This window comes from Symphalangus syndactylus, chromosome 13, assembly GCF_028878055.3.
Source record: "Symphalangus syndactylus isolate Jambi chromosome 13, NHGRI_mSymSyn1-v2.1_pri, whole genome shotgun sequence".
Lineage (NCBI taxonomy): Eukaryota > Metazoa > Chordata > Mammalia > Primates > Hylobatidae > Symphalangus > Symphalangus syndactylus.
In genome coordinates, this window is record NC_072435.2 from 99,627,501 (window position 1) to 99,649,500 (window position 22,000).

The 22,000-nt window shown below is 35.7% G+C and overlaps 1 protein-coding gene across 3 annotated transcripts in view; it reads left to right on the forward strand.

Moving 5' to 3' along the window:
• Window positions 1-14,272, forward strand: part of HCFC2 (host cell factor C2) — a 39,151-nt gene extending 24,879 nt beyond the window's left edge. For 2 of the 3 annotated variants that reach the window (XM_055236788.2, XM_055236789.2), the window contains exons 10-15: window positions 4,225-4,402; window positions 6,154-6,357; window positions 7,153-7,226; window positions 9,121-9,258; window positions 12,772-12,957; window positions 13,765-14,272. In XM_055236788.2, the coding sequence (XP_055092763.1) occupies window positions 4,225-4,402; window positions 6,154-6,357; window positions 7,153-7,226; window positions 9,121-9,258; window positions 12,772-12,957; window positions 13,765-14,079 (1,095 nt within the window). In that variant the 3' untranslated portion in view covers window positions 14,080-14,272. Of the gene's footprint in view, window positions 1-4,224; window positions 4,403-6,153; window positions 6,358-7,152; window positions 7,227-8,390; window positions 8,472-9,120; window positions 9,259-12,771; window positions 12,958-13,764 lie in introns of those variants that run through there. The other variant, XR_008650035.2, reaches the window with a different exon arrangement.
• The last annotated feature ends 7,728 nt before the right edge of the window (window positions 14,273-22,000 follow it).

Genomic DNA, 22,000 nt, shown 5'->3' on the forward strand with positions numbered 1-22,000 from the left:
TACTGTATTTTCCATATGTGGTTGAGGATGTGGAACCCACAGATATGGAGGACCAACTGTATTTATTAAAAATAATGCACAGCCAGGCGCGGTGGCTCACACCTCTAATCCCAGCACTTTGGGAGGCCAAGGCAGGCGGATCACAAGGTCAGGAGATCGAGACCATCCTGACTAATATGGTGAAATCCCGTCTCTCCTAAAAAAAAATACAAAAAATTAGCCGGGCATGGTGGCGGGTGCCTGTAGTCCCAGCTACTTGGGAGGCTGAGGCAGGAGAATGGTGTGAACCCAGGAGGCGGAGCTTGTAGTGAGCCGAGATTGTGCCACTGCACTCCAGCCTGGGTGACCGAGCAAGACTCCGTCTCAAAAAATGAATAAATAATCACACAGAAATGGACCCTTACAGTTCAAACTCATGTTGTTGAAGGGTCTACTTTTAGATCAATTGTCTTCAATAATGAAAGATGACAATTTAATGATCTCTTACAATTCTGCCTCATCCCATCCTTTCCTGTTCCCACATCCTTCACATATTTTTAGTAGAATTATGACTTGATGTTTACGCTATGATGGTGAAATAGTTGCAGGTGAGCCATGTAGTGTGCTATCATAATTACTCCTTTTTCATGCAACTTTGTTTTTCCTGGCATTAACTGCCTCACTTTTTCACTTGTTTGGTTTTCTTCTTGTCTATCATTAATTCATGCTCAAATTTTCTAAAAAATTATAAAACTTAAGATATTTGGACATAAAGGCAGTTTCTTTTTTCTCCGCTTGGAACCATTCCTCTTGGAGCCCCCTGTCCTTATGTACTGGTTCTTCTCTAGGCTTGCTGCATAGCTGTCACCTTAGAACTAACTTCTCTCTGTTTCATAATAGGAATTTATCTCTTTCCTGTGTTACAGCCCATATTTCTTGACCTTATTTCTTCCTCTTTCTTTGTGTTTTCCTTTTTTTCGTTGCAACTCCCTGAGAAGTGGGCTTATGAAAGGTAAATTTTTTGAGATCTTGGATATCTGAAAATGTCTTTAGCCTATTTAACTGATAGTTTGGCTGGCTTATAGAATCCTATATTGGAAGTTTTTCCCTCAGAAATTTATAGGCATTTTTTTTAGTGTCTTTTAGCATTCAGTATTGGTATTGAAAAGTGTGATGCCATTTGGATTCCTGATCCTTTATATATGACCTAATGTTTTATCTTTTTATCCCCAGTATTCTGAAATTTCAACAATGGTGTGCCTTGAGTGCATGTCTTCATTTGGTGTGCCTCACCCAGTGGACCCCATTGTTCTGGAAACTCATGACCTTCATTACTGATGATTTCTTCCCTCAATTTCTTCTCATTTTTTTTTTTATAAACTAGTCCTCTGATTTTGCTTTTTATCTTCTATTTTCTCTGTGTATTCCAATTTTTACATTTTAAATGTATCCAACCACATTTTTAATTTCTAAAAGCCTCATTTTATTCTTTATTTCTTTTATAGCACCCTATTCTTGTTTCATAAATGTAATATCTTTCCTTCTCTCTTGAAGAATTATACTTTAAAAATTTTTGGAGTTTTAGTCTGCTCTTTGTTACATTTCTTTTTTTCAAGCTCCTTTTTATTTTTTAATGTGTTTTAACCTTGGACTTCCACATTAGAGGTTGTCATCAATTGTCTGGTGATGCTTGGCTGTCCCTTTTTGTTTAAAGTGAGGCTTTAAAAAAGCTTGGAAGGCCTATGCATGTGGGTGTGGCTTGTTGCTTAGTAAACCTTAACAAGGGTAAGTGAGCGGGGACCAACAAATGTCAGTATCGGTGGGTCTTTTTTCTTAGACCAGTTAGTTTCCCCTAAGAATTCTCCAACCTCTTGCTTAGGGGTTATGAGCCTGGCTGTCAGAATTCTGGGAGCTTAGTAAGGGTATTGGAGGGAAGGTATCTTTCTGTTCAGCATTTAGACTTTCATTTAATTCCTATTTTCAGTATGGGCGCCTCTCTCCATACTTGTATCATCCTCATACTTGTATCACTTGAGGGATACCATAGCGTAGTCTAGAGACTCACGTTTCAACCTTTCTACCTATTTCCCATCTTCAGCTAGAATGGAGGAGAGGAATTTCTCTGGCTTGGTATGCTGGGAGAACAGAACTAGGGCTACAGCCCTTCTTAAACAGGATTCTGTGTGACAAGCCTCCAGTGTTTTCTTGTACTCTGCACCTCTGCCACCACTGACTGCCCTGGGCCCTGGGGCACAAACGGGCCACATCTTAGTGACTTTCCACTTAGGAGAAGGCTCTTAGCTCCAGCTTTTCTGTTTTACATCTTATCTACTATTCTCTCTTCTGCCATTCTCTTTTTTCTTAAAAGGTTATAGCTTCATACTTTCAAAAATTCCTTTTTTGTCATTTGAATTGGGTTTTGGAGAAATCTCCTGAAGAGCAAATGTGTTTAATCTATCATGTTTAATGAAAATTCTCAAGATTTATTTATACTTATTTTATAAAATTCCAGTTAGACTGAGTGTCTGATTTTAAACAAAAAGCACATTCGAGATGTAAGGATTTTGGAATGAAATAAACCAAATTCAAATTCTAGCTGTTACTTACTGGCTCCTGACTGTAGGTGTATTACTTAAGTTCTGTGAGTATCATTTTCTTCATCTATAAAAAAATGGTCAAGTTATCTTACTAATAGGATTCTTGTGAAGATTAAGTAAGATACAGAGTTTATGGATATATATAGTACACTGCCTGCCATAATGCCTGGCATAGTTGTGGCTATCATCATCATCATCACTTATAAACAGTAGCACCACCAATTAAGGGCAAGCACAGGGCATATTATAGACAAGTATCCTCAGAGCCATGAGAAATTATGAGCCGACAATAAAAATAGAGACAGAACAGTAACAAAAAACAGGTAATTAGAAAGAACAACAATATTAGGGTATTTGAGTGAAGCCAGGTCACTTTTATGGTTGACCTATAGGTATAATAACTGATATTCACATTGATGACTTGAATTATCAAAACATTTTAAATGTGGCAGCTGGGTTCTGTGGCTCACAGCTGTAATCCCAACATTTTGGGAGGCCAAAGTGGTAGATCCTTCAGCTCAGGAGTTCAAGACCAGCCTTGACAACATGGCAAAACCCCATCTCTACAAAATATAGAAAAATTAGCTGGGCATGCTGGTGTGTGCCTGTAGCCCCAGCTACTTGGGAGGCTGAGGCAGGAGGATTGCTTGGCAGGCGGTGGCTGCCATGAACTGTGATTGTGCCACTGCAGTCCAGCCGGGGCAACAGAGCAAGATTCTGTCTCAAAAAAATAAAAATAATAATTTTTTTAGGCCAGGTGCTGTGGCTCACTCCTGTAATCCCAGCACTTTGGGAGGCTGAGGTGGGTGGACCACCTGAGGTCAGGAGTTCAAGACCAGCCTGGCCAACATGGTGAAACCCTGTCTCTACTAAAAATATAAAAAATTAGCCAGGCATGGTGGTGGGCAGCTGTAATCCCAGCTACTTGGGAGGCTGAGGCAGGAGAATTGCTTGAACCCAGGAGGTGGAGGTTGCAGTGAGCTGAGATCACACCATTGTACTCCAGCCTGGGCAACAAGAGCAAAACTCCATCTCAAAAATAATCATAGTAGTAATAATTTTTTTTAAAAAGTTTGAATGTATTTATTATAGTGTCTTTAAAAAGGTTAAGAAAAATGTAATTAGGGAGATTCTTATCCAAAATACTTCATGGTATAGGATAATGGTATGTATATGTATGAAATCTTTATATGGAAAACTCAGTCATATAAAATAGTTTATTTGCTTAAAGATTCCATATAGCTGAGATTTTACTTTCAGAGTTAATCATATTTTTAGGATACATGTCTGCCCTTTAAGAAAATATGACCAGACCCAGTAGCTTTGTTCTCTCCTGTGTTATGTATGTATTTGCTTGTGATACTAGCTACCACTTCTTAAAATGTAGATTTTTTTTCCTCAAAATATACTGTCCCTTTCCTCTTCAAAACAGATCTTTTGAGCATGGAGATTAAGTGAAAAGAAATTGTTCTCTTAGAAACTATTATAAAATTGAAGAATAATCCTGTAGAAATTAATAATGTCATTTTTCGGTGTTTTCTATTTTGATAAAAAGCATTTAAATTGTAATTTATTTTGCTTGATTTTTACATGTATTTTTATTTCATTGAATATTGCTTACTACAGTAATCTGTTATATTTCTTGTAGATCAGTGATACAATAAACAGCACAAAAACTGAACAGCCAGCCACAAAAGAAACTTCAATGAAAAACAAACCAGACTTTAAAGCACTGACGGATTCTAATGCCATTTTATATCCATCTTTGGCATCGAATGCTTCTAATCATAATAGTCATGTGGTGGATATGCTAAGGAAAAATGAAGGTATATGGATGACATTTTAAACTAAAGCTTTTTATAAAATCGGTGGGGAATTTAATAGTCATTGAAAAAGTAAATGTACAGTTTTGATCCATTTTCCTAATAGCAAAAAACTGCCATATTCAACTTGGTGAGAATGATGTTGAAATACTAAGCACTTACCTGAATAGTAATGATTAGTTATGAACTATGGAATTTAAATGAGGCAATTTTTTTTTTTTTTAAAGAATAGCCTCTCCATCAGGAAGAACTAAGTAGAAAATGATTAGGAGATTTGTTAGGGATTCTTTTAGGACTCCAGGAGATGCACAGAGACTAAAGCAGTGGCTGAAATGGAGAGGCGAGAATTCATCATTTAAGAGACTTTTAGAAGGTTTCATCTATTAGACTTGACAACTGGTTGTATATGAGAAATAAAAATGAGTTGAAAATGACTCCCAGTTTTTTGGGTTGGACATGAGAATACATAATGATAGTCTTCACCAAAATAGGAAATATAGGAGCAAGAACAGATTTTGGAAAAGATAGGTTCAACTTTGAACTCTGTTTTTGAGGCACTTCAGAAATATACTGGTAAAGATTTCTAATGGGCAGTTGGATACTTAGGCCTGAAGTCTAGAAGGCAGTACTAGGCTAGAAACATAAATTTAGAAATTAAGAGTATTTAAATGTAATCTCCAAAAGAGCAAAGATCTTGTTGACTTGTTCACTGCTAGATTCCTAGCACCTGGTACAGTGCCCAGGACATATGTATGGATTTGGGAATGGTATTTAACGCACAGAAAAATATGTAAAGGGCGAAAAGAAGAAGGCTTAAGTTTGTGAGGCATGATCTATGCCTGCCTTATTTCACCATTATAAAAACAAATACAATGTCTCATGCATGGTAGACTTCACTGTTGTGGAATGAATAAATATCCATCATAGGAAAAAAAATAGCTTCAAAAAGGAGTATGTGGTCAGCATTGTTTACGGTGCAGAAAAGTCAAGTAAATGAAAATTGAAAAATATCCCCTAGAAATCATTGATGTTTGCCAGAATTATTTTATTAGAGTAGTGTGCTAGAAATCAAATTTTGGGGAGATCAAGGAAGTATAAACTGTTTTAAGGGAATTAGTAAGGGGAGAGGGTAATTGGTGGGAATTGTTGGGTAAACGAAGAGCTGTGTTGTTTGCTTCAGGGATTTGATGATGTTTACGAGCTAAGGACCAAAACTTACTGACAAAGAATCTGAAAACCCTGAAGAGAGAGGAATGATTGGTGAGGGTCCCAACATACAGGGGAAGGAATGGGACCAAGAATACAGGAAGATACATTCAGATTTTTTAGGAGAGAGGTCAGCAAATCTTCTGCAATGGAAGACAGGGAGGATGAGCACAATTATTAGTACAATTCTAGTTTGCAGCCAGAGAAGGCAGAAAATTGAGATAATTCATGCCTAATGACCTCTAATATTTTTTTCCTGAAATGAAAGGCAGAGCCATTTGATCTATGATTTAGTGGAAAGTCAAGAACAATGGTTAAGTGTTTAGAATAAACGAGTAAGGTAAAAAGTTGGATATCCATTATGGATATAATATACTTTATTTTTCTAAACATTTTATGCCTAATGGTTAATTCATACTGATACCATTTGTGGTGCTCATGTATGATTTTAAAACTGAAAGTACCAAGAATCATATGACAAGAACTATAAGACACAACAATTATCTGCAGATATTATATTAATAATTACCTTTTCCCTTTTATTTTAGGTCCTCACACTTCAGCAAATGTAGGTGTTCTAAGTAGTTGCCTGGATATAAGAACAGTAATTCCTGAAACTTCTGTATCCAGTACTGTTTCCAGCACACAAACTATGGTAACCCAGCAGACCATTAAAACTGAATCATCCAGTACAAATGGGGCAGTTGTTAAAGATGAAACTTCACTAACAACATTCAGTACCAAATCTGAAGGTTTGAAATGTGTTTCACATACTGTATTTTGAACCATTTATGTATATAAATTCATCAAACTTACTTGTCTTAGATGGGAGTTGCATTTCATCTTGGAATTTTGTTATTAGTCATTTCAACTTAATTTCTGTGAGCAAGAGTTTTCATTTGACCTAAATTTAACTTTTAGAATCTTTAAGAATTCTCTTTAGCTTTGGTTTTATTTCAATCATGACTTTATGGATTTTGACCATATATTTACCTTTATCAGCTTTCATCTTTCCAGAATGTAATGTAAACAGATAAAGCATTTCAGTTAAAATTATTTTATAAAATATTCTCTGCATACAATATTTAGATTAGCAGACACTATTGAAATACGATCAGAATGTGTCTTTCCTACCACGAATAAATTTAGCAAACTTTTTTTTAGACAAGATTGGTTCTAGACTGTGTGTTAACAATTCTTCCAACTTGCTTGATTTTTAATTTGATAAGTTTGTATTCTTTTGAAATAGGAATTGTATTGCATCTTTAGTGAACATTCTCTGAAGTTCTAGCTAGTCATCAGACCCTTGAAAAATGAAGTTTATGAATTCTTTTGAGTTAAAGGGTCAATATTACTACTTATTGTAAATAATAGTACAATACACTCTGGCTGTTTTTTATTGTGATAAAATACACGTAACATAAAATTTGCTGTCTTAGCCATTTTTAAGTTTACAGTTGGTGGCATTAAATATATATTTAAATATTATATTTTAATGTATCTGATAAGTTATGTAAATCTTATCTGATAAATTGTTTAATTTTTAGTTGATGAAACATATGCACTGCCTGCAACAAAGATCAGCCGTGTAGAGACACATGCTACAGCAACGCCGTTTTCTGTAAGTACATGACCTGGTGATGATGCATGTTTACACATGATTATGTACTTTTAAATGCTGAGCAACTTCTAAATAATTTCATAAAAAGATTCTCAGGTCTCAGTAATTAATTGACATATATTTAGAAATAAATGATTGAATAGGAAAATGTTCACAGTATAATGTTTACTGAAACAGCTGGATAAAAAATAACATATGTGTTGTGTTCCCAATTTTGTTAAAAAATACATGCAGTTCATACATTTATACTCTCACATGTACCCACACATAACCACTCTAAAATCCAGGTGGGGGGCCACAGATACTTTTGACTTTCTTCTTTATGCTTTTTATATTTTTCTATAATGCAATGTTATTTTTATAATCAGAAATGTGTATGTATGTATACATACATATATGTGTAAATTACATTAATGGTTAAAAGATAGGGTGTGTTATGGAACATAAAACTTGAATGGCTGTATTGCTAGCTACTTAATAGGAGCATAACAGAATATTGCAATAGTGGATTGACATAAATGTAGGATAGCCCAATAATCTCTGATATTTGGTTGTCTTACATAGGCCAAATTTGGTATGCATGGCACCAAACTTAAAATGCCAGGAAAGTGCCTTACAAATATACCAAGATTGTCTTACTTAGATAAATACAAGAATAATACATACCTATATGTACTTTTGAGGGGTTTTTTTTGTTATTAGTCATTTCAACTTAATTTCTGTGAGCAAGAGTTTTCATTTGACCTAAATTTAGCTTTTAGAATCTTTAAGAATTCTCTTTAGTTTTTGTTTTCTTTCTATCATGACTTTATGGGTTATGACCATATATTTACCTTTATCAGCTTTCATCTTTCCAGAATGTTAAGTCTTAGTGTTTTTAGACTCTTCTTAGGGAAGGATTACTAAAATGAATTTTTTTTCTCTTGAGTCTATTTTGCGATGCATCAGCCAGAATTGTATTTGTTATTTGAGTTGGAGGCAGTTGTTTTATAAAAGTTGTTGAAGAGAGTTTTTACAACTTTAAAAAATGAAAACAAGTTTAAAGCTATTACTTTTTTTTAACTTTAAAGACTCTTCTAGTTAGCTCACTTTGTCATGTGTGATAGCCTAAATATTAAAAAAATGTGAATTATAAGCATGTACCTCTGCTGTTATATATTTAAGACAGAAATAAATAACTGAAGTGCACATTTGTTTTGAGCTTCTGGAAACAGTGTCTCATTTATAAGAAGATGGCTTTAAAAGGTTAGTTCCAGGGATAAGTATAATTCACTTACCACTAAAAGTAGCTTAAGGTAGAGGAAGTTTATTTGTTTTAAAACAGGATAAAAAATGTAAAACTGTTTAATCTACTCCTTAGTATATTACTAAAGTATATTCAAATTGCATTTTAGTTTTGAACACTTTTTCTCCTTTTAGGTTTGGAGAATCACAGGTATTTCAAGTGCAAAGATCACTGAATTTTTGCTAGTTGTTTTTGGATCTAGAAATGAGCCAGCTTGGAATGAATTTTTCTGTATTTGCTCCTTTTGGAGCAAGTTGTAATGTTACGCTAAAGGAATTACATTTTCTGAGAGAGTCTCTGAAATGACAATGTTCTATAAAATAGCTGGCATTTTAACATATCACTGATTGGAAAGCATGCTAACTCCAGCTAGGTTGATAGTACAGAGCTACTGACTTGGAGAATGCCTGTCACTCCTGTGTTTGAATTGGCATCCCTGTTTCACTGTCAGTTGACCTAATCTGTTAAGACTTTATTTACTTATAAGTTGTGAATATTGTGGTGTTTATCCAAATACCTACTTGTAGATCACTGCATGGACTTATTAAATCTTGAAATTTTTCATATATTCAATAAGAATCTTCATAAATTTTTTTTCTCTGAAATTAGAAAGAGACTCCTTCAAATCCAGTGGCCACAGTGAAAGCGGGAGAACGACAATGGTGTGATGTGGGAATTTTTAAAAATAATACAGCTTTGGTGAGCCAGTTTTATTTGCTGCCAAAAGGGAAGCAAAGCATCTCAAAGGTAGTTATTGGTGTATTTTCTACATTGTAAATTATAAGCCTCAAGGATGAGATTTTTCTCTACCAATAACTTAGGGAAAGGAAAAAAATAATTAAGGATGAGATTTCTTTTTTAGAACCCTGATTCAGGTCACTTGAATGAGTAAAATTGGGATCCATCCACAATCTATATAATTGTGAATTCTGTATACCAAATGTATTAGGCCGTTCTCACATTGCTGTAAAGAAATACCTGAGACTGGCCAGGTGCAGTGGCTCACGCCTGTAATCCCAGCACTTTGGGAGGCCAAGGCAGGTGGATCACGAGGTCAGGAGATCAAGACCATCCTGGCCAACACGGTGAAACCCCATCTCTACTAAAAGTACAAAAAATTAGCCGGGCGTGGTGGCGAGCGTCTGTAGTCCCAGCTACTCAGGAGGCCGAGGCAGGAGAATGGTATGAACCCGGGAGGTGGAGCTTGCAGTGAGCCGAGATGGTGCCACCGCACTCCAGCCTGGGTGACAGTGTAAGACTCCATCTAAAAAGAAAAAAAAAAAAAAGAAATACCTGAGACTGGGTGGCTCAAGGTTCCACAGGCTGTACAGGAAGCATGATGCTGGCATCTGCTCAGCTTCTGGGGAGGCCTCAGAAAACTTCCAGTCATGGCAGAAGGTGAAGGGAAAGCAGGCATGTCTTACATGGCAGGAACAGGAGCAATGTGTGGGGTGGGGAGATGCCACACACTTTTAAACAACCAGATCTCATGAGAACTCACTATACAATACTAAGGGGGGATGGTGCTAAACCATTCATGAGAACTCTGCCCCTACGATCCAATCACCTCCCATCAGGTCCTACCTCCAACACTAGGGATTACAATTCTACATGAGATTTGATGGGAAAACAGATCCAAATCATATCACCAAGTTACATTGTATTCTTTGTTAAGGCCCTTTGTATGGACTACATCACAAGCATGTCATTTAAAAAATCTTTGAACCAGGTGTGGTGGAGCATGCCTGCAGTCCCAGCTACTCAGGAGGCTGAGTCAGGAGGATTGCTTGAGCCCAGGAGTTTGAGGCTGCAGTGCAGTATGATAGCACCTGTGAATAGCCACTGCATTCCAAACTGGGCAACATAGCAATACCTATCTCTAAATTAAAAAAAAAAAAAAAAAAAACTTGTACAATCACTGAGGTGGAGAGTTTTTTGTTTGTTTGTTTGTTTGTTTGAGACAGGGTCTTACTCTGTCACCCAAGCTGGAGTGCAGTGGTGCAGTCAGAGCTCACTGCAGCCTCAACCTCCTGGGCTTAAGTTATCCTCCCACCTTGGCTTCCTGAGTAGCTAGGACTACAGGGACAAGCCACCATGACCAGCTAATTTTTGTAGAGACTGGGTTTCACCATATTGCCCAGGTTGGTCTCAAACTCCTGGGCTCAAGTGATCCTTCCATCCCGGCTTCCCAAAGTGCTGGGATTACAGGCATGAGCCACCACACCCAGCCAATGAGCTGGGTTTTGAGTCATAATCTAGTCTGACTAGCACAGATAAGAGTTTTTTGAAATATCTCTAATTTTGTTAACTGGTGTGTCTAGAGAATGGAACTTTTTTTTTCTATTGAAAAAAAAAATTTTTTTATTCCTGATTTTACAATTAAAAAAAATCTAAAAGCCCTGATATGCTATTAAATACAATCTAATGTTCCCTTGATTCTGAAACTCCTTAAAGAGGACCTCATATATATATATATGAGATATTTTATATATATGTAAATTAGACATTTAACCTTCTAAGAATTATTAAATAGATAACAGCTCCAAAGCACATTGGAAAAATTTATGAAGGCCAGGTGCAGTGACTCATGCCTGTAATCCCAGTACTTTGGAAGGCCAAGGTGGGAGGAGCTTGAGCCCAGAAGTTCGAGACCAGCCTGGGCAACATGGCAAGATCCCGTTTTACAAAAAATAAAGAAATGGTTGCTGGGCAAGGTACGTGCCTCTGCTCCCAAATACTTGGGAGGATGAGGTGGGAGGATCACTTGAGCCAGGAGGTCAAGGCTGCAGTGAGCCATGTTCAGGCTACTGCACTCCAGCCTAGATGACAGAGTGAGATGCTGTCTCAAAAAAAAAAAAAAAAAAAAAAAATTATTAAATGGAGAATTTCTGAGAGAGAATTGCCAAGGAAATAGATGTTCATTTTGAATCTCCTGAAGATATGCACAAATGAGGATTATATCCTATATATTTATATATATTTTAGTTGCTCTACTATTACTCCTCATATCCCTCTTTTTCATATAGAATTTTTCTAATTCTTGACAAAAATAGAAATTCTAGTTAATAATTAGTATTATGCCCAGTGCAATTTCTCACTGTAGTTTGATTTCATATATAAAGACGTGTCTGCGTCTAGGGGCCTAGTAGCTACCTGATTTTTCCTAAAAGAAAAAAATAGCCTAAAATTTAGAGCTAGTAAACTTAGGTTTAAATCACTAGTTTCAGCATTCAGCAGTGTGATCTTGGCAAGTCAACTTGTTTAATCTTTCTTAGACTCAGTTTCCTCATCTGTAAAGTAGAGATGACATGGCTCCCTTAAAGTAGGAGAACACAGTGGCACTCTCTGTCTAACTGGGAGAGTTAGGGAGAATATGTAAAAATTGTTTGAAAGTTGTAAATGTTATCATCTTCCTACCTAGAGTATATAATTATTTAACATTTATTTGGTGTCTGCTGAATTTTAATTTAAAAGAAGGCTCTATAGGCCGAGGGTGGTGGCTCATGCCTGTAATCCCAGCACTTTGGGAGGCCAACGCGGGTGAATCACATTTGGTCAGGAGTTCAAGACCAGCCTGGCCAGCATGGCGAAACCCCATCTCTACTAAAAAATACAAAAATTAGCTGGGTGTGGTGGCAGGCATCGGTAATCTCAGCTACTTGGGAGGCTGAGGCAGGAGAATCACTTGAACCCGGGAAGCGGAGGTTGCAGTGAGCCAAGATTGTGACACTGCACTCCAGCCTGGGAGACAGAGTGAGACTCCGTCTCAAAAAAAAAAAAAAAAATGCTCTATACTACATGCTAGTCACTCCTTTTCTATCAAGCTTGCTTGCCTGTCTCTAAAGGGTATTATTCCTGGGCAGATTATTATTTGACAGTATATTTTCTGAGATTTCTGCTTCAGGATAAGTTTACATGATGATGGGATAGTTGATACTTTGTTTATAGTGGTTGTCAGCTTTTTTTCTACCTTCACATTGTTCACGTGCAGAATGCTCTTAACATTTCTCTGTATAATCAGTGATTCTCAATTGGAAAGAGTGCGCCCCTCTGAATAAGGAGCACAGATTTATGGACCTAGTTGCTTGTCTATTGGAGGGTTCATTCCATGTGAGAGAGAGGGAGATAAATGTGAACCAGAACCTTAAAACATAATTTATTCTTTAAAAGTTTTTTTGTTTAATAAAAATTGAATAATTTTTAAAATTTTTAAATATTAGTTGTACCTTTTCTTTGACTTTTGCATATACTACATTTTAGGTAGGAAATGCAGATGTACCTGACTACAGCTTGCTTAAGAAACAAGATCTTGTTCCAGGCACAGGATACAGATTCAGGGTTGCTGCAATCAATGGTTGTGGGATAGGTCCTTTCAGCAAAATCAGTGAATTTAAAACTTGTATTCCTGGTTTTCCTGGAGCTCCTTCTGCAGTCAGAATTTCAAAGGTGAGACATCGGGTCAAGACTTGCTGGTGATTTTAAATTATTTGAAATTTCATATGTGAAGTAAACTGTCAGTTTAGAAATTCTTGTTACCATCTAATGAAATGAGAGATACCTAAAAGGATGGATTTAAAGTTTAAAAAATAATTTTAGCTAATCATTCATGTTTTTTTAACTTTTATTTTAAGTTCAGGGGTACATGTACAGGTTTGTTACAAAGGTAAATGAGTGTCATGGGGGTTTGTTGTGCACATTATTTCATCACCCAGGTATTAAGCCTAGTACCCATTAGTTATTTTTCCTGATCCTCTCCCTCCTCCCACCCTCCACTCTCTGATAGGCCCCAGTGTGTGTTGTCTCCCTCTATGTGTCCATGTAATTTCAAGCAAAATTACAGCATCCAAATCACAGAAAGGCAGGGAAATCTGGTTTGCTTCTAAATTTGTTCTTGTTATTATGGAACAAAAACATTTGGCTGGAGAATTTTAATAGAGCACTCGAAACTGGATTATATTTTATCCTAATATCCTGTCCCTCCCTAGAGATTGTTTAGAAAATAAAAATCCCTCTTTTAGGATATTACAGGCAGACATTTAAACTTAGTTGTGTTTTTGAAAAGCAAGCATGAAATTAAACTTTGTAGATCCAAATGAGGTAGGTTTTAAAAATCAACAATAAAAGATGTAACATCTAATGTAATTATTTTAGTAAAAATGAGCATTTTGTATTCTAAAGATAGACTCAACATAATAAGTGATAACAGAGGAAACTTAAGAACCTTTAACCTGTTTTTTCTCCCCCCTCTTCAAGAATGTTGAAGGTATCCACCTTTCCTGGGAACCTCCAACTTCACCTTCTGGAAATATTTTGGAATATTCAGCCTACTTGGCTATCCGCACAGCACAGATACAAGATAATCCAAGTCAACTTGTGTTCATGAGGATTTATTGTGGTCTTAAGACATCATGTATAGTAACTGCTGGGCAACTTGCAAATGCACATATTGATTATACATCCAGGCCTGCCATTGTGTTCAGGATATCAGCAAAGAATGAAAAGGGATATGGACCAGCTACACAAGTTCGGTGGCTTCAAGGTAACAATAAGAAAGCACCTTTAAATTGAATTGGTTTTTTTACTGAAGCTATTGTGATGATGATTATTTATTAGTAACTGGTTATGAAGATTTGTCATTTAAAAGAGTATTCTCTGGCTGTATTTCCAGCAGTTATGAACTTGAGTTTGTAAATTGTTCTTAAAATGTATTTGCTGAATTATAGATCCAAATAAAAGAAAAGAAGCAAAGACTCTCTGAAAATTAGTATATGAGTTCTTCCTTACAGATATAGCTCTTTTATAAAGAAAAACAGTGAAATTAAGATAAAAGCTAGAAAGCTTTATTACCCCAATGTCTTTTATAAGGGCTATGTAACCCAGTCATCCTAGAGTTATTGAGATGATTCTAGTAACTGGCTGTTGTATACTATGCTGTCTTATATAGTAAATGTTCTCTACGTTGTAAATGTCCTACCTTTGAGTACTCCCTCCATCTTTATTCTATATGAGCAGTGTTCCTCTAACAACTGTCTTCTATTGGATAATATGTGTGATACTATAATAATTCTAGTAGTTATTTGATTCCTTTCTTTGTTTACAGTTAGCACAGAGCTTAAGAAATTAAAAAAGAGGCAAGTTTAGAAACTGCTTTTGAACTTTTATTATTTTCCAAGAATCATGGTGAAATACAAGAACAATGAGTTTTCTTGATTCTTACCAGGCCAATATATTTGAATATATTTTTGGCCAAAGCACTTAACTTATCTGGCCCTCATTTTCCTCATAACAGATGAGGGAGTTAAAACAGTTTATTTTTTGGGTCCCTTTCAGCACTAAGGTTTTGTGTTTTTAGTAGAAGTGAAGTATATCCTTGAACATTTTCATCTGTCTTAATGGCTCTAATTTTGCTTTTGCTAAAATTAAAATCTTCATAATTGAATTCAAAATTAAAGTATATGTCCTCCTATTGGAGAAAGAAACAAGCACCTTAACAGGACACAAGTTTTAAAATAGTGTTTTAAACATTTGTAAGATTTTTGTAAATGCTCTAAATGTTTTATTTTTGCATTGTTTTTACCTTGAAATTGTATAAACTTTTTTACTATGAAAATATAAGCATTAGACAGCTAACTCAGGTTCCATTACAACCTTAAAGATACAGATAGGCATTATAAACACTCTGCTACAGGTAACTTGTCTTAAACATTTTAGGAATTTCATGGTTCCACTGCCTATTTAAATCTGGAATTAATATACAGAGCAATAATTGCAGAAAAGATATTTCAAACTAAGAGCTTCAATAACTGCAGGGGCACAGGTCTATCTTTTTTTATACCACATAACCTTATGCCAGTTTAGGTTGACTGAGTAGCTATGTCCTCAAATTTCATGTATGATACCCCCCCAGCAAAGATGGATTTAATTGTGCAGAATTGATATATATGTGTGTTCCAGTTACTAATTTAAAGTGTATAGAATATTTTAATATATAATTTTTGTAAAGAACTGGGATTTTTATACTACAGTATTTGTAATTAATGTGTCTCACTAATTAAGTTTCTCTTGAAGAAAATATGCAAATTGTTAGACACATAATGAGTGGTTTCCAAACTCTAAAGATAAAATAAATGCACTACTATGGTGTTGTTAGAATACCTTTTTTGTGGCTGTATGAATCTTTACTCTTTAAATGTGTACTTTACAATGTTTACAAGGAGCTTCTCTGGTTTGTTATCCCAGCAATGCCCTTGGTGAGAGCTTCATTCTGCATTTGTTTAATTCATATGCTTTGCTTTTGGCATATGCTTGCTTTTTGCACTAGTAGAATTTTAACTTACCTCATTATTATGTTTGTAATCATTTGTCTAGCTTCTGTAATGTATCTGATATAGGCTAAACAAATACTTAACCAAAGTTAAAATACATGGTAAGCAATTTTGCACATATTAAATATTAGGGTTGTGTATATGTGTATACTTAATTATAAAAAGAATATGAATGGAAAGTTATACTAAAAATGTATGTTTCAAGCCCAATTATTTTAAAGATCTATTGCTTTAATAGAAAAAGTTTGGCTTTTAACCCTTTCTTCTCTGCATTAATTAACAACGTGCATCTTGAAGCCCTTCTCCTAATGACAAGGAATAAGTTGATTTTAAGCAAAGGATAGAATATTTGTTTGAGTGTGCACATTTATACCTGTTTAGTATTTGATTCAGTTAAGCCTCCACTCTTCTGGATCAGGAGGGGATTCTGAACCTGTGGTTCTAACATATGACTTACTTTTTAGAGGGAAGAGAAGTCTTTCTATACTGAGGGATTTGTTAAAATCATAAGTGTTTTTGCCTTGAGACTTAGCCCAGATTCTTTTTTTTTTTTTGGCATTTGTACATTAAGCACCAGTCATATTTATCTCTGTGATAAGGGATTGGTGACTAAAAAATGCCATTAAGAAATCTCTATGGCTTTGACATTAGTAGTTAATAAGAGATCTTAGAGCTGTGTGCTGATGAATAGAATGAATTGGGGTAAATAGCAAGAGAAGTGCATTTAGCTTCTTATGATTTGCACATTTTCTAAGTGAAGATCCCTTTGTGTAGCAGTAGGCTGTATCATGCAGATATTTTTCATAGGATTTGCACTGAGTTAAATGACTTTCTTTACTCTTCCCAGTCGGGTAAGCAATTCAAATGTAACAAGCCTTTGTGCCAGTCCTCTTCTGTGTTCTGCAACTCTGGCTCTCATAAGTAGTAAAAATATTTTTGATGTTGCATGCTCTCAGAATTATGTTTTCCAAAATATCATATTGGCTTCATTTTAGTTTAATAAACTTATTTGGCAACTTAATTAGACATAGGGTATATATAAACTCAATTTTATCTGCATTTTTAAAAAATTGAAATAATCTGATTGCATGTATGAAGGACTCCTGCCTCATTACCCAATTACATAAATACAATTATCTATAGGAAGGTGAAATTGTTGATCTGTTATTTCAAAGACTTGTAGACTAGCAAAGATTCATTCTGATTAGAAATAAGGTCTATAGCTAAAGATATTTTTATTTTAAAAAATTACAGCCCTTGTAACAAAAATCATTTGTAACATTGGATATGAAGAGATTATTAGTATTTAAAATTATTGTAGTCATTTGATCATAAATGAAGTAGCTTGCAAAATAGACTTGGTCTTTGACCCTTTAAGGTGTAACTGACTGACTGTTGTGTTTTTCAAGACTGATTTTAGGCAGTTTTATGTATCGTGTACCAATGATATGTAAAATAAAGCACCTTTTCTACTATAAACAATTACAGGTGTTATTTATTTTGAAGGATATGAAAGAAAAGTTAGTGATGGCAGAGTGAATCTGTAGAAATGTTGATTTTATATTTAAAATAACATTATGTAAACATATTAAACATATATTAACATGTTTAATAATTAATATTTAATAATTAACAAGTTTAATAATTGTTAAACATATATTTAAAAGGCTGCCTGTATTGTTTGAAATAATATAGGCAGCCTTTAAATTAAGAATGGATCGTGTTTAAAAACTTGTTTTTAAGTTTTTAAGATGGCAGTTGGGAGTCATTTTCTCATAGAAATGTAAATCCTATGTAAGTAACCCTTGTCATACCTGAACTAGTATGCTTGAAAGTAAAAAGGCAAATGGCTCCAAGAAATAGTCTAAACTTGTTGTCACTTTTTTTGTTGTCTTTCATTTACTCTAAAATATTTTTCTTTATTCTCTTCATCCTTTTAAATTCATAGCAGCCAGACTTCTGACCTGCTGCTCCATTGAAATGGCTCTAGCAAAGTTCAAAGATAACCTCCCATTTCCCAAATCCAGGGAACTCTTTTATCGTATTTAATCTTGTCATTTGAAACTTTTGTCCACTGTCTCGGCACTTCCTCATTTTTGTAGTGTCTATGATACCATGCTTTCTGTCCATCTTTACACACCTCCTCCTGTCTATGGTTCCCTTTTTTACTCCCACCTGTCCCCATTCATTTTTTTTCCTAGATTCAGGCCAAATTGCCAACCTGAAGAAGTCTTTCCTGACATACTCCACCACCAGGTGGATTTAACCCCTTCTTTTTGTTCTCCCACTGTCCTTTGTTAAATCTTCTGTCATAGCAGTCTAAAAACTTAGCGCCCCTATTTGTTAGCATGTCCCTCTCCGTCTGCTAGATGGTAGGTCTTCAAGGCAGAGATTGGGTCTTTATACCCGTTCCATATTGGCTGGCTAGTTAACTGGTACTTAAATATTTTAACAAGTGGGTAAAGAAAATTGTCACCTTTACACTTCTTCATATTCCACTCCTCCTAAATAGAGGTCAGAATGGGAGGGAAGCTTTGAAAGGGAAAGAGATTTTTTGCAGATTTGCCAAGTATCTGGAGGAAATACAAACTCTTTAGCTTTGTCTTACCCTGTCCTGCTGTTAGGTTAAAAGAAGTTCTGGGATAAGAGATTTAGTATAGGAGGTCTTTGATTTGAAAAGGTCCTTCTACCAGATCAGGTTTGTTTTTTTTCCTAAAGAAAGAAGAAAGGTCTTTGATGAGGTCATGGGCATTGCTGGATTATGATTTTTAACACTGGATGATCAAAAGGAGCTAAAACTGTCAAAAGTTAATCTCTGTCTGACACTAGAAATTACCTACCTATATAAGTTCAGGGAACTGCTGAAGGACATGGTTACCAGGATTGGAACTGCATTGGATTCTGTTACATATCAAGTCAGGTCACTGTTATCACCTCTAAGTTTGTAGGACAAAAGATTCTTACACTCAGGAAAATGAGATGACATTGGCAAAACTCCCTTCTAAGTTTTCTAGTTATAGTTGTTAGTCCCTAGACTTATCCATTTCTGTGACTCCAGAAAAAACTTACTTTGATCATTCCTGGAAAAACATGAACTACAAAATTCTGGGGGAAAAATCAATAAATGCTGTAAACTGAATGAAGGGCTCATGTCTGTAATCCCAGGCCAAGGCAGGTGGATCACCTGAGGATTGACCAGCCTGGCCAATATGGTGAAACGCTATCTCTACTAAAAATACAAAAATTAGCTTGGCGTGGTGGCGGGCATCTGTAATCCCAGCTACTCGGGAGGCTGAGGCAGGAGAATCGCTTGAACCCGGGAGGCAGAGGTTGCAGTGAGCCAAGATTGCGTCATTGCACTCCAGCCTGAGCGACAAGAGTGAAACCCCATCTCAAAAAAGCAAAGCCATAAAATCTGAGAACACCAGCTTCCTTGTTCAAAATAGTGTCTTGTGGGCCTATTAATCTCAGCAGAGGGGATCTGGAACTGAGCATGAGGTTCTTTCGTTTTATATATTTGGTATTTTGGATAAATTAGGTTGAGCAAAGGCCTGCTACTTAATCATCAAATTCACAATCTGGCTACCACTCCTGCCAGTACCTCACATTCAAAAAAGTTATGAGAATGCAAGGTTATAAAGCCTTTCTTTGGTCTTGGATAGAGAGAATGCTGGGAAGTCATAGAGATGAGGTTGTGAAGGTTACAGAAGTATTCCTTATTTATTGATTTTAATTTGCTTGTTCAAAAGATATTTGAAGAGTGCCTAGAGATGTCAGGGTGTTTACATATAAAAGAGAAGAAAGTATGAATTGGTGGCATATCAGATATGGAAGATGTCACAGAGAAGGAAATGTCCCCCCCCACCACCACCATTCTACCCACTTCCCCTTCATGGTCTTCTTACCCCCCAGAGATATGAAGCTAAAAGATCTATCATTCCTGAGCATCAGAATTGAGGAAGGCACAAGACGAGCCCTTTGGTATGAGCACATACAGGTTAAAAATAAAAGGTAGCAGCTGGTGTTTGTTTTTGAACATAGAAAAACCGTGTCCACTAGTAAATTATACTCCAACGAATGTCTAGCTCCAACCAAAAAGATTATCCATTCCTCCTACTGAGAAGATAAGAGTAGACGTTCTCTGAGAATTTAAGAAGAGTTACCTCCTTTTCTCTTTTCATATTGGGGAAGGGGCAAAAAGCTACAGCCATAATGTTTATCGTCCGCTATAACAAAGCATAACATGTAAGAGAGTGGGCAGAGATCTGAAGATAAAAATTGCTTGAGTCACAATCATCCTGCCAGTTGCGATTTAGCACCCCCTGGTGGCATTGTCCAGTCCAGCTTACATGTGGATAAGATTCTAGGTCTTGTAGCTGCCTAGGATTTTAAAAATAGCTACAGCAATACCTGGAGCTTTCTGGTGAGTTGGCAACCCTGTGTTAGACCCAGTTGGAGACACTGGACCTGGAGAATATACTTTCTACTTTCCTGCAACTTCCTAACCCAGGATAATAACTTAACCTGCCCTGTTTAGATACAGGGACACACTGATTGTTTCAAGATCCATTTAATTTTTGAGGATTTTTAAATTGTTTATCAAAATTTCTAGCTACTTTTCTGAATCAGGAGAAATTGCATCTTAACTATGTCTTTTTAAGTCTAAAAAATGGCACTGACATTGATAACCTTGGTAAAGACGGGATTGCAAAATTGTTCTAACATTTGTGTGACCAGCAAGGCACCTGTTATTGAACAATGTGGAGAAACGGTCAGTTGCTGCCATGCACTTTCCATATTTTTGGAATACTTAATACATAAATGCATTATTAGGAGAATGTGTGAGAGGAAATTTGTACTTTTGAAAGTCAACATAATTCAGTAAAGAGGTGGTTTCTTTGTCAATTTATTTGGAATTTATATCACCTATCATTTCATTATCTGCTTTATATAAATAATTATACCCAGAGAACAAAGTAACCAATTAACCAGAGTCATGCCAGTGAGTCCAAGCCAACTTGGAAGAACAGTGCTATAATACTACCATCTTATTGGATCTTGACACTGTGGGAATCTAGTTAACTTCTGTGAGGAATAGTCCATACTCATTTCCTTTTCATATTATCATGTATTGCTTCCCCCATTATTATAATTGACTGATTTGCATAGCACAGTAGTGGCTGAAATATCAGAAGATGTTCTCTCTTTGTTGATGAAAGTATATATTGCATAACCTTATATCTTTTTTCTTTTAAAATGTTTGTTGTGAAATAATACATACAAAAGTATATTGTGTATGTATGGTTTAAAAAATAACATGATCACACATGTACTCAGCCTTCAGCTTAAGAACTAGAACATTCTCAGCTGCCTAGAATCCCCCATTTGTCCTCCCTCCATAGATTATATGAGGTAAACATTCTTCTGGATTTTTTGGTAATAATTTCCCATGTTTTTATTTGTGACTCTACCATCTATGTATGTATTCCTAATAATATATTGTTTAGATTTGTTTTTGAACTTTTATGTAAATGGAATCATGCTGTATGTATTCTTCTGTGACCTCTTTTTTCTGACATTGTTTTTGAGATTCCCATCCATGTTTATGCATGTAACTGTATTTCATGTTTTCATAGCTGTATGGTATTCGATTGTATGACTGTTTCACAATTTATTTATCCATTCTTCTATTTATGGAGATTTGGATTGTTTTCAGCATTTTGCAATTACAAACAATGCTGCTATGAACATTCTGCCCAGTTACAATGTAAGCTGTGGTGGGCAGAAGTTTTGACTATTCTGTACTCTACCATATTCCCAATGTCTAGAACAATGCCTGGCACCAGGTAGATGCTCAATAAATATTTGAGGAATGAATGACTTCTTGTATTGTCTCCTGGTGCACTTTTACAGCAGTTGCTCTAGGACAGTTGTTGTCAAAGTGTGGTTCAGGGACCCCTGGGGGTCCCTGAGACCTTTTTGGGAGGGGTCTGTGAGGACAAAACTATTTTCATAATAATACTAAGGCATTATTTGTTCATTTCATTCTCGATTTTTTCACAATTTATTTTCCAGATGTATGATAACATCATCACTCTGGCAGCTAATCAAGTATACTTGTATATTTCTGTTTTAAAAAGTCTGAATTTTAATTTCTAATATGG